General features: G+C 42.0%; 1 protein-coding gene across 2 annotated transcripts in view; it reads right to left on the reverse strand.

Moving 5' to 3' along the window:
• Nucleotides 1-13813, reverse strand: part of LOC130189654 (roundabout homolog 1-like) — a 71698-nt gene that overhangs the window by 41668 nt on the left and 16217 nt on the right. For both annotated transcript variants that reach the window (XM_056408568.1, XM_056408578.1), the window contains exon 2: nucleotides 11945-12271. In XM_056408568.1, coding sequence (XP_056264543.1) covers nucleotides 11945-12271 — 327 coding nt within the window. The remainder of the gene's footprint in view (nucleotides 1-11944; nucleotides 12272-13813) is intronic.

Raw genomic sequence — 13813 nt, forward strand, 5'->3', positions numbered from 1 at the left:
GGGAGACCCAAGGCCAAGTTCTACTCAAACAAGCAAAATCCAACAAAAAAAAACACTACAATGATGAATATGAATGAGTGCCCTGACCCAAAATATTTACAATTCTTTTGCCTGGGTACAGTATAATCATATGTATTCTCAGCTTATTAAAAAGATAACATGTGGAGAAAAGAGATGCATTTGAGAGAGAGACCAGGAAGCGAAGGCAAAAAATTATGACAAATTAATGCATATGAACATGACAGATTGTTAAGAGAATCTATTAGGTCTAGGCCATTATATATTCTTTTCTTGTTTATTATAGGCAAAAATGCGGAAATAAATGGATGCCAATAACAACACACGGCTCTGGGTGTATATATATTATATATATACGTATATATATATATATATTTATATTATATTATATATATATATACATATACATATATATATTATTTTTTTCCCTTCTAATATCTTTTTATATTCTTGCTGCCACCTTTCTCTCTCAATCACACAAAGTGCCACTTATAAATAGTGTATGGCAAAGAATACAAGACAACAGACTGTCAACATTCCTACATCACACTCCCTGTCTCTGCACATGCTGTCAACAAATCTCAAGGAAAAACCGACAAGACACGCAGGTGTCCGAAGGCTATCAGTGTAAAACCTTTCTCATCTGTCAGTGAGGGGAACCAGTTAGTGAAGCAGCTGTCAATTAAACAACAATAGAGCAGATGAAAAAGATATGCTCGTCTGTGGTGGGTGGGTGTTTTATTTCCTGTCGACATTTCGGTGTACGACCTTTAGCTTAAGACCTTCAGGAACTCATTTCTCATGGCATATTTTACATATACATAATTGTGATAGGCCATGACAGGGTTTATACAAAAAAAAGCAGGCAATAAAACAGACGTCAGCGGTGACTGTTGGGTGCAGAAATCCAGAAGACAAGCATGGATATAACACACAATGAACTTTACAGGTGGAATTATTTTAAAGTTCCATAGTACCGCATTATAAGAGATAGGTTTGCTGGAATCCCAGTACCCGATTCATCTAATTATTAGTCTAGTTATGAATCTCAGATGTTCAGTCACTCCAAATGAATTCAGTGAGCCTATAATTAGCCAGCTCTTCATGGAGGCCATGGGTATTACATATAGTATAGAAGCTTGGAAAGGAATATCCTTCTTAAGTATGTCTGTGAATCTTTCATGAGGAAAAAAACTTACAAATGCATGGTGAGATCTGACAGATCTCACTGAGAAAAATATACTAAAACTGTCAAATATATGTGGCACTCAGAGGAGGAAATCATTTAATTTAGATGTCTGTCTTTCCTCACATCTTCAACTGAGAAGGGAAACAATACTGTAACAGTTAACTATAAGGCTGAAGTAAACACTGGATGCAATGACACTCAGGTACTACTACTTTCTTTTTCCTTGGGGGTCTGGGGGCTAGAACATGGAGAAGCCGTCGGCATAGAGAAGAAAGAAAAGCTGCCATTGCTCCTATTACATTTTCTCAGAAAAGTGATGTTTTATGTCATTATTTCATTTTATTACAAAAAAAAAACTCCACCTCGTTTTAGTTGTATTTAGTTTCAGTGTCTACATTTGATCACAGACATTTAATGGACACGCGTAACCGGCCTTCAATTGGTGTATTTTTGTGTTGTAACCTAACCGACAAACAGGAGGGGAGGGTTCTACGATTACTTTAAATCCCTTTTGCCACAGACTGTACACATTTGGTTTGACACCACCATTCTAAACATTGACATTAAAACATCCTCTTTCGATTCAGAGAGGCATTTTCCAGTCCCCCAAACAAGCAGGAGTGGTCAGACAGACATTTCCATTCTTTCAGTGGCAAACATATCATTCTGGTGGCAGACCAGCTGCTGACAGGTTGTCAAACAGTCAAATCAGCTGTTCTTCCTGCTGACCTCAGAGACCCGGACAGAACTGCTATGATTACAGGCCTTTCAAACAACCACAGAGCACTGAGCGCCACTTCATCAGTGCAGAGTGGCAGCGCGATGTCACGCATGACACTCACTGTCCTAAAAGAAGTGAATTACATTCCTCGAGAGAGGCTGATCAATTAGCTTTCCCTGTATACACAATCTAAACACCCTTGCCATTCTTAACTATGAACACATATTATAATCACATTAGTCATATTATGTATGAGCTGTAAACTCCCGACTGCCATTGGTCCTGGGTTGATTCATGTGCGAGTCTCTATATATACAGATAGTGAAGATTAACCCCGCTAGATTCCAAATTCCAATATTTCTATTTGACACTAAACCTAAAAATTAGTATGCAAATTATATCATCGCTCGCTTGGAAACACTGTATATTACCTTGCACCAAAATAATAACTTCAGTGGCATAATAGCATATTTTTCATGCTTGATTGTGAGAAATTGCCAGTGAGATTACTGTTATGAAAATGATCTTAATCATGACGTGCTTTGCATATCTGGTATTCAAGATATGGGTGGGGAGGTGACAGATTTATGTCCTGAATGCAGCACGAAACAACACATCGTTATCTGGTTTTAATGAACGTGAGTGGAGAGCCGTTTATATATTTGTGTAAATGAATGAGACGTCCCAGCGCTAAGGGCTGTATCACTCTGAAGATCGTATTAATTATCTTCAGTGTCTCTTGGTTTCCCTTTACCTCTCAGTCTTATCCACTCCTTCAGCTCTCAGGGCCTCATTTCATGCTGTCTACTGTCTATATATATATATGGCCTTGGGAAGTCTGGGAGGAACAGTAAAAGGGACTTTTCCACAGAGAAAAGCAGAGATTGAGTGGGGTTGTGCAAACAGAGAGGATGGTTTTATTGGCAAAGGGAGTTTTGAATATTCCATCTGTCCATATTGTATTGCATTTTAAGATGATATACTCTATTATATTTGAGAGAAAACCTACTTGTAAACATCTAGTGTCATGGTGCTTGTCGATATTCATACTAGAAGTAGATTAAGCAAGGCTCTCTTTCATCTCACTGTCGCTGTATCGAATAATAAAACGGAGACCTTGAATATCGGCCTTGATATCACAGAAGAGAGAGAAAAAAGGAATTTTGTTTCTGGGTGTGGAAGGGAGCTGCCAGCTAAGCAAACACAGAGATTGTGAATGTTAAGTATTACTGCATTCACACATAGCAACACAATTAATTGGAAAAAATAATGAAATTCCCTCTATTAATCCTGCAATGTCAACATCACAAAAGGCTGTTGATGTTGAAAAGATAAAAGCTCGACAAAGCACAAGTCCTTAAAGTGGCAGTGTGGCTGTACAGGACAAGTACAGACGCAATGTTTATCACTATTCTTTTTTCAGGCGCTGAAACATTTAGGAACAATTGCTTTTTTTGACACAAGGAACTAAATTAAAAACATAATCTAAATAGCAATAGTTTTTAGGTGTAGAGCAGCATTAAAATATAAAATAACAGACACACCCTAGTTTTACAATCTGTCTACTGCTGTGCACCCTCCACAAAAAGAAATACATGCAATTTGTATACACTGACAATAATGTGGAACACATCACTGGTCATCAAAGCGTTCAGTAAGCAGCTTCAACAACAGCAGCTCCGTCACAAACCTGCCTGAAAATTCTTAAGTATTCCCTCAGGAGAGAGATGAAGCAATGCTCCAGAAGGAGGAGGAGGAGGAGGTGGGGGGAAATGGCAGGAAATAGGGGATGCAGAATTGACAGCCAGGCAGGCACAGAAATGGTTGGAGTGCCTTGGAAATGTGTTCCTCATTTATTCAGCTTTCCATTGAGGAACCACCTCTCTCTCTTTCTCTCTCTCTCTCTCTCTTTGTCCCCTGTTTTGCTGCATGTTTTATATCGCCACATCTGCAACCTATTACATACAGAAGATACCAAAATCTTTGGTTGTGGCGGGTAAGCGGTAGGAACAATACTGCATAAACAGCCTAATAAGCTGCTGCTGCTGCTGCACTGGCAACTGCTCACGTCTCTGATTCCATGCAGTCGCAGAGGCATGGAATCAGAGACGCCCACTGTATTGAGAAACCGTAATGTGCCAAGTCTAGTATATCTCAGATTGCCCTGCAATGTTTCTAATAAAATGGTTTGAATTCGTTGTTATTCTTGATCCGCCTCATTATTTATGCATGGCATGCTCGCAGGCTCAAGTTCAGAATGTGATGTTAAATCAATATCAGGTTCTCATCATATCATAAAAGACATCACAATGCACCACCATGTGTATGCAGATGACCTTTAGCTTTATCTCTCAGGTGAACCAAATGATTTCATCCGGTTGGCCACTACCTGCTTCGATAATATTGATTTAATGAGCTTAGCAAGATTGAACACATCGTCTGAAGACTGTAAAGCAATAAACTGTATCTTGACTGCAGCAGCGTGCACCAGGTTAGGTATGTTGAAGTCCAACTGAATTCACAAAAAATAAAGTCTCTTTAATAAGGAATGTGCTGTCTATAGTGAGGAGTGAGGACCACACCAACGAGTGGTGTGTGCAGGTAAGTTTACGTTGTGGTTTAATGCGCTGCAGCTGACCAGCTAATGATCCATCTAGCCTGCAAGCTGACGTTAGCAGGGCACTTTTCCTTCTGTGCGGTGCTGTGTGGTTGCTCGACAATGAGCCGAGGTGCAGGACAAAACCTGTGTTCATGTTTGTTAATTAGATAAGGATGCGACTTCAGCAGGGAAGCGTGCGTGAGCTGAACATGTTTGCACGTTTGCATTAAGCTGACATCACAGCTAAATGCAAATATGGTTTAAAATATATTTATTTTGATTGGCTTCATGGAAAAGAGTTGTCCCTCTCCAGAGACGGACAACTAATTATTTACATGGACTAACGCAAAGATTGACGTCATCATTAAAACCAAAATAAATAACATGTCCTCCTTTTGGTTATAGATTTCTTTGACTCCAAGGAGAAAACAATGCACGTGTTTTCCAAAACAGTAATGGAGGCGGTTGCAGAAACAAAGAGTTTGTTGTCTGCATAGAGCCAACAATCTCTTAATACATAATACAGTAGTCTATCTAACATTGTATAAAGTATATATGTTCCTCCTTGCAACCCTTTTTGCACACGAACCTTTGATATCCATCAGTGTTTAATTGTCTAATCAGCCGATCAGTGACTTGATTTTGACATTTGCAATAATAGTTTGAGCTTAAATTGTCTTTATGAGCAAAGAGCCTCTCTGTCTCTGTGGCGGATACAACAGCAAGAGCACCAAAAGCAGACAAAGCATCTCAATCCAATGGCCTTATTTCACTTTGACAAGCCAAGAGTGGATGTTCATTAAAAAAAGAGGACATGTTTGACTATTTTTCTAAAACCTTGTAAAAACAAACACTGAGTTGAATTTCCGTGCCATTTGCCTGTCTGGCATTCATTCAGAATGTTTGATTATGGTTGGCAATAACAAAGTAAAGTGTCCGTCTCTTCTGGATCACGTAGGACTTTTGATTAGCGTAATGATAGTCTAAGAATTTGGCATTTTAATGATAAACACTAACAATCATTAAACCACAATTACACAGTGCACATCTGGGAGAGTGCTCATTTTTCATGTTCACGCCCTAAAGGCTGTGTCAGAGTCGTACTGAGCGTTGAGCTTTTTATATATTTTTTTAACTGAGTTGCAGTCAACTTCTACCAGGTGCTGGGACATCACACAAAGCAGACATTCTGAGAGAGCAGACGGAAAGCTTTAGGAAATTAAAAGTGACACAACCTTTCACCCCTGGGGCATTCACTCGGAGCAAGAATACGCCTGGCGGGTGCTGTTGACTGTGGCGTTATGGAGTGACGGAAAGAGGATGGATGAAGCCAACGTCTCCGTAAAGGCACAACCATCGCTCTTCTCTCAGTGACAGCGGGATTACTCAGCCATGCTGTAAGCCCTTAATACTTGCACGCTGAAAAATTCACAAGTAAAATATATGGAGCGCACTAAACATATCTTAGTTGATGTCATTACAGGGTTTGTTGCAAGTTGTGACTCGATCATGGGTTTTCACTGTTAATTAATTCCTGTTGCTCAAAACACTTGCAACAGCTAAGCACTTGAGTGCTGCTTGTTTACCCCCCGAGAGTTGCCTCTTGCCACGTTACAAATAGGCGAACGAGTGAATGATAATATACAGTATATATATATATATATATATATATATATATATATGACATCAGAGTAACATGACACAGCAAGAACCAAGTTTTATCGGAAAGGGATCAAATCTGGCTGCATTACTGCTCAGAGGCTGCAGGCAAATGCAACCGGCACCGAGGTTCAGTGCTGAGCGGGAAGAGATATTCGGTCCATGAGGGTGTGTGTGGGGGGGGGGATGAACTGCGTCGCCTCAGCAACGACCTGAGCAGAATACATGAATTATATTCAACAGGATTTGGTGTCGAAAAAATGGAGTGACACCCATAGCCTGTATACACATAACGTCACCTATATTTACGCACAGGGGGCATACTGCACACAAAAGTCAATCATCAACAGACAGATTGGTTGATTTGACTCCCCCAGGCTGCCCTCATGTCTGTGTCCTCTCGCCAGCCACCGATTCGCCAAAGAAAAGCAAGAAAAAGAGAAACGTGGGAATAAATATGTGCACGCACGTACAACACGACCAGTAAAGGAGGCTTCATGCGCCTGTAGTGTAGGAGAGGAACCTTCAGCAGGGTCGATATTTCACAAAGCTATCATCACGCATAGAGCTAGACGTTTATTTTATTGTCTCGACAAGGCTAAAATGCATCTATACTACTTTAGTCAGAGAAAGTAGGAGAAAAAGCAACGACAAAGGGAGTCAAAATTAATGGTTAATTCAGTAATCTGCCAAAGAATGCAAAGATGTGAAGGTCAGTTCTTCCTGTAAAAGCGCCTGTTGTTTGAGTTGAGACACATGTGCCTCCAGCACGGCCCTGACACAATGAGCGTGGATACGCACGCAGCAGGAGGAACACGTTACATTCGAATAATATTGCCACACACCCAGGAGCCATATGGTCTTTGTCAGAAGCTCTTGAGTACTTCCCCTCTTTTCTCCCTTCCCCGTGCTGCGGCAAGCCAAACAAACTCTTCCCCTCCGTCCTGACGACGCTCAGCCGAGGGGAATAAAGCGACTCAAATTGTTTAGACAATACTTGCAGTGCACTCGCCCCCAGTCTCCAGACTGTAAACACAAACCAGCTGTCCCCGGAGTGCGATACTTATTCACTGACTGATCTAACCATTGGCCAACTGGGAGAGACCGAGGCAGCGGAAAAACCGGATGAGGAACAAGAGGCCGGCGCCGCTTTCACAGACTGTCACAGGCAATTGGGAGTAAACACTGATATCTGATTTTGTGGCTGTGGATGAAGAGCATTTGCAATGTGTCAGTGTTTGTCTATCAAACAAATATCCCTCCTAGTCCTTATGGAGAGAAAATGACAACTTCCCTGAGACATACAGCTCTACTGCCACTTAGGATCTTTTATTGCCTTCGTCCAGAGGATTCAGTCAGTGACAGTGACAGCCATTGGAAGTGGGGAGCCATTAGTTAATGGATAGGGGCAGGCAAAGGGGGAACATGACCTCTGAGAATCCGCCGCTCTGCACGCTGCCGTGTACATCTCCTGCACCCGCTCGTTTTCTCAACATGAGATTACCATCAAAGAGGAGCGGACAGGGAGGCAGACCAGGGGTTCCACCTTAAACTGTCAATCTCCCAGTCTGACTGAGCCGCGCACATCCCATGATCCACTTCAGAGAATGTTGTGGCACTGAACATGTCCGTCACGTTAATGCATTCATGGCATTACCACATGCCATCACGTCTCCACACAGGCTTTTCAAGAAATGTATAGACAACAAAACTGCATCATTAGGACGATGAAATATTAATTTATGCTTTCAATAGATTTTTCTTATTATACATTATCGTAGAACCATATATTTATATACCATATACCTTATATAAGGGCCAAATTGAGATCTGAATCTTAAGTGGATTTATCCACTATTACATGTCACTGATATATAGTCTTGTATTATCTAGTATTGTTGTCTATTGTAATTGTTTACTGGAAGCCCAGGAATATTTCAAAAAAACTCTTCCACACAAACATAATGTATGCATGTATGCATGCATGTATGCATGTATGCATGACGTGTCTGGCGGTATCGTTGTCTTTCCCTGTTGCGCCCTACTTCTTCACTGCAGTGTTGGGGTCTAAACTTAAGTCCTGAAAAAAGCCTTTCCTCCAGCAAATGGCAGTGCCCAATTAGTTTAAAGAATATAATGTTTCCCTCTCCCTTACTTAACCTAAAATCAGGTCCACTATCCAATAACCTTTTGAGTACACAGGCTGTGACTTTGCCTTCACCTCAATAAAGCGCTCCATGATTGAATCAAGTGGCTGAGGTCAATAGGACATATGTTCATTTCCCAGGGTCCTCCAGGGTCCCTGCAGGCAGGGGGAAAAAAATGCTGAGTGTCTTCTGTGACATTTATTGGATAGGAACTAAGTTATATGTCTTATCTCCATTTTTTCTCATTTCATCCCCCTTCGCTTTCAGAAAGGGCTACACTTGTCTGTCTCGGTGTGTGTGTGTGTGTGTGTGTGTGTGTGTGTGTTTGTGCATGTGAACATGTTGTGTGTGCTTTCACAGTATTTCAAGCCTGTGGTCGCGCTTCAGGCACCAGCACATATACTGCATCTGTCACTGTCTCCAGAACGTCGCCTCAATATTCAGCGCACTAGGTTCCCTTCTGTGCCTTGAAGGACCGACACTATACTTCCTCTCTCGCTTCTGTTCCCGTCTGTCCCTGTCACTCCTTTCCCACTATCATCACTTACAGCCTGCCAGCCTGTCTTTTGTCAGCCGTCTCCACACACTTCTCATCATCTCCCCCTTACTTCGCTTCAATCAAAATGGGATGAGAAAAAAAAAGTTGTAATACTGAAAATTCATTTAGAATTGAGTTGGGTTTTCATTTTCGACTGCCGCTTTCAGATTTACTTTGTTGATAAAAGATCAAACGACTAATGCTCTGTGGATCTCGTGACAACGTGCTGCTGTCTCTTCGCTGCCTGGTTAGCCGAGTCCATGAACTCATCGTATAGATGTAAAGTGACAAGATATTCAGGAGAGCCAATTATGCATATTAACTATACTTTTTAACATTTATTTTGGGACAGGTGAAGTGCAGAAATTATTTAGCGTTTTGACTAACGCCATCATAACTTCAGCAAAGAATCATCTACATGCAAACATTGCATTCAGATTTTAGATTTTTGATTAAAACAATAGATTCAATTTTTTACTTTAGCATTGTGCGTGCATCTAAAGACAAAAACTCCTCATACGTGCTACCGGCTATGTGAGGCTGGTCTTATCGGCACAGACGTGCTTTCATTTAAATGCAGGGTGTTAAGTAGGCCTACAGGGTGTCCAGTGGGAATCTCGCACCCTATGATTGTCTGCAATGTCCAGCAGAAAACAACATTACATTGCGATCGAACACCCGGTTGTTTCCGGAATGGCCCTCTTCTGTGGGTGGCGCTGTCGCTAGCGGTCAACAAAGCGAATATGTGTGTTTCTGGTTTGAGCGATATGTGGATTATGCTGCAGGGCGTAGCTGTTGTATGGTTGTGTAGTTGTGTGAGTTGCCCTATTGTTAACTAATATTAGCCGTGGCGAGTGTATTGCCTGCACAATATCAAAGCTAACACGCTAACTTTAAGTAAGCAAGTGTAATGTTTGCTATCGTCACCCTGTTCATTTAGCATGTTAGCAACATTTGCAGGTATTGGGTCATAACCACAGGGCTCTCAAGTTTTGAAGACAGCCAAGAGTGACATTTCCATCAGCGTGGCTTCTCACAGCAGAACTCCAGGGGAGCGCTTGATTCCTCCACGGTGAGGGCAGCGCGGCCAGCTCATGTTTGCGCGCTGCGGCACATTAAAACATTAAATAGCCAAGAGTTTTTTTCAGCGTGAGATGTGTGGCGGGAGTGCGTGACTTAAGACCGAAATGCGTGAGTCTCACGCTCAATGCGTGACACTTGAGAGCCCTGTAACCACAAGAATTGGCAAATAAAATGTTGACCCGATGACTGTGCTGTAGGCCTATGGAAAGTGAAGGGTCTACTTGGGGAGTAGGGGATACGTGAATGAAAAAAAATCTAATTAAAATAATTTTCCAAAATGTTCATCACATTCAAATAAAGCTCCAATGGCTTCAGGTCAATGTGGATCATTTGGACAACGAGGTTGTGCCAAGAGCATGTTTTTCAAAATGCTACAAATACAGAACATGCTGGATGCACAGGACTGTGCACCACAGACGTTGCACACACACATGCAGAGAATTGCACATATGAGTGAGTGTGTGTGTGTTTGACAAGACAAGATGATTACAATCCATAATTCTGCTCCATCATTATGTGAGTGTCATGACACAGTATTTCTGCATGAGGAATGACAAACAAATGTAACATGATAATTTGTGTGAGCGTGCACACAGGCTGTTTGTCGCAGCTCACAATTCAAAAACATCACCTCACACAAAAGAGCAACCAGCACATGTCAGCTTGAAACCCATCATTATTTTGAATAAAGTTCTCTTAAGCCAAAGCAACATTTAAGCAATCAAAACTCGACACAAATTTAACAACTATGCCATGAACAAGGTCTATCGACAGAGTGTGGCCTATCCTCGTCCTTTTAACACTCCCCAGATGCTAAGTCCTCTTATAAACTCCCTAACTCAGCAGCATTTACCGATGGGGATTCTGTTTTACTGGCCAGCCCAGGGGTGACCCATGAATCTGTGTGACCTCTAAAGGATGAAACAGGGAGACATAATTCATCAAGGCAGCTTCAACAAGTCCTCTCTGTGTTCCCTCTCTCTCGACCTTAAAACCTGACAATAAATTTAGTGAACTCCAGGTAATAAACTCTCCCCCCAGAGGGATGAGCTTCTCGGGGTTAGAGTGCTGATCTAGCGTTTCCGTTATATGTTTGACCGTCGCTTTCATTATAATTCAAAAGTTGAGACTGATACTAGATTATTATTCAAAAAACCTTTACAAAATATATGCCCAGAAGGCCGAGCCTTGGTAGAGCTCAGAACACGGGCTCGACAGTAAAAGATGTGTGAGGAGGACGTGGCTGCTGTTGTTAACCCTTGATACAAACACTTCCTTCTTTCCGTGCAGCCTTCCCTCTTGGTGTTTACCAGCTTCCAGTGTTATTGGACCTGCAGAAGCCGTTTCCCCTGAGATTCACAGGCGATCTGTATTTACCATGTTCTGATGGTTGAAAGCACTATAACCCTTTTGCCCTCTGCCCTCTGCCTGCTTTTACCCAAGCTTCATTCTATCACTCTAACTAACACACACACACATATATATATATACACATATATATATATATGTGTATATATATAGTATATATACTGTAGGTTTGGCTTACTGCATGCAACCTGTTTAACCGGCAACACCACACACTCTGCTTACAGCTTTGCGAGTCAGTGACTTGACACTGCCACCTGTTACACACTGAACACTTGTTTGAACCTGAGGACTGAAGCAGACACACAGCTGCTGGGTGTCTGACAGGTGGGTTGCATAGTGATCTTCCACCTGTCCCTAAACCATAAAACTGACCCATGTTGGAAAGAAAGCAATGCACGTAAACAGGCTTCTGGACTGATATCGTTCTTGTCTCATTTGATCGACGCAATGTGTTGAGTGAAAGTCTATATATTAGGTGTGTTTGCAGATGATCGCGCCCTTGCTGTAACAATGTGCATGTGTGTGTGTGTGTGTGTGTGTGTGTGTTGTTGGCCTCATGGCATCATCAAAGCTGTAAGCGCTATAACATATCAACACAGACACATGGGGCAACAGAACTTACTGGCTACTTCCAGGGAAGCATTGTGACTGATCGCCTGGCCCAGATAGTTTCGGGCCACGCACACGTAGCTGCCATCGTCCGGCTTGCTCCGTCGTCCGTGGATGATACGCAGGAAGAAGAGGGACCCGCTGGGCAGCAGCATACGGTGGGAGCGGGGGTTGTCGCGGTCCGTCTCGACTCGCTCCCCGTCTTTGGACCACTCCACCGTCGGGGTCGGACGGCCCTCGGCCTTACAGTTGAGAGTGGCCGGTTCCCCTTTGGAGACAATGAGGTCAGAGGGGTGCTCCACTATGCGGGGAGGGAAGTCTTCCTGGCGAAGACGAGACCCTAGAGAGAAAGAAGGGAGCAAAGGAGACATAAGCAAAGAGGAAAATTAGTTCCTGGTGTACACTTCATTGTTGTATGTAAAATGCAGTACATGGAACATACTGTATTTGTCAATTGAACACAACCAACACACCACACAGAGCCATGGTAAAATATTATAAAATAATCCCTCTATGCAATAAAGAGGAGTGTTAATCAAAAGAACACCAGCTCTAAAGGAATTATTTAAGACACGATATTATCGCTGTGAAAGAGCCTCATAATAACAAGAATTCATTTTGACAATATAATTAGCACACAATCGTATGCCGCTCACACAATGTGTGGTCTTTCAATCAGCAGTTGAGGAATTTAAAAATTTTTAAAAAATCTGCGTACATGTAAAATCCTTGAGAAGTAATATCTTTCAAAGCATGTCCCCCCTTAAAACATGTATTTGCAAATAAATATTTATATGCCGCTTTTGAGACGAGCTTCAAGGCTGAATTATAATGGGATTACGGTGTTATCTATGGCTCCACAGACACAGTACTGTAGACAATGTCTGACTTCATTTCACCAATTTAAATATTCAGTAGTTATAAAAAGTGTCTGAAAATTGCACTGCTATAGGTAACAATACAGGAAATGACAATAAGTCCCTAAATGTATCATCGTTGTTTTCACAGTACGCTTTATTATTGACAAGGGAAATAAATGTGGTGGAACATCCAATCATAAATCTTGCTGTGTTTTTCACATAAATGCCAGTTTTCAATATATTCTGAGCAAAAGTGTAAGGATACCTATTCTCACCAGGCATCATCTCTTTCTGTCCTCCACCCGACTGGAGGATACATTTATTTTTGCTTCGAGTTGACCATTTGGAGCCCATTTCACCACAGCATCTCGTTGGTAAAACAGTTATAGAAATAGGAATCAAAACCACCAACCAGACTCACACTAACAACCACAAAATCGCCCCTAATCCCTGATACACTGTTGAGATGTCAATCATGCTGGTCTTGTCAGAGAAACTGTGTAACACTGAGTCCCTGTGAAGCGGAGGACAAAGCAAACCTCCCTAATGAGATCCAGGTACACAAGTCCAATGCCTCTGCTCATCTTACATTCCCTCCATCTCTTCCCAAGCCCACAACACAGTAAAGCCAGCTCCAACACAGTCCCAAATCACACCCGCAGTCATTTGTCCTCGTTTTTTCCCTTTTGATATTGTGTGAATGCTGAAGAATTCGGTGTGGATTTTCCTTAGAACAGCGACAGGAGTCATTATTTTCTCCGAATCTAGATTCAAATTTAAGAGAGAGAGAGAGAAAGAGACGGAGGAGATGACAGCAATGTGGCTTAATGTCAGTCATGTAATCACTGTTTACTCGTTTTATTGCTGTGGGAACACTTCTTTCATGCCCCTGCAAACACTAGCTAACGCAGCCTTCAGCAGGTCACGCTTTAATGTGCCTATGGTCCTGTAAAGCAGATAATCACCAGCGTGCAAGACGGTGATGAGCCCTTACACTCCCGCTGCAACCAATAAATCCCACA

This window comes from Pseudoliparis swirei, chromosome 3 (assembly GCF_029220125.1).
Source record: "Pseudoliparis swirei isolate HS2019 ecotype Mariana Trench chromosome 3, NWPU_hadal_v1, whole genome shotgun sequence".
Taxonomy (NCBI): domain Eukaryota; kingdom Metazoa; phylum Chordata; class Actinopteri; order Perciformes; family Liparidae; genus Pseudoliparis; species Pseudoliparis swirei.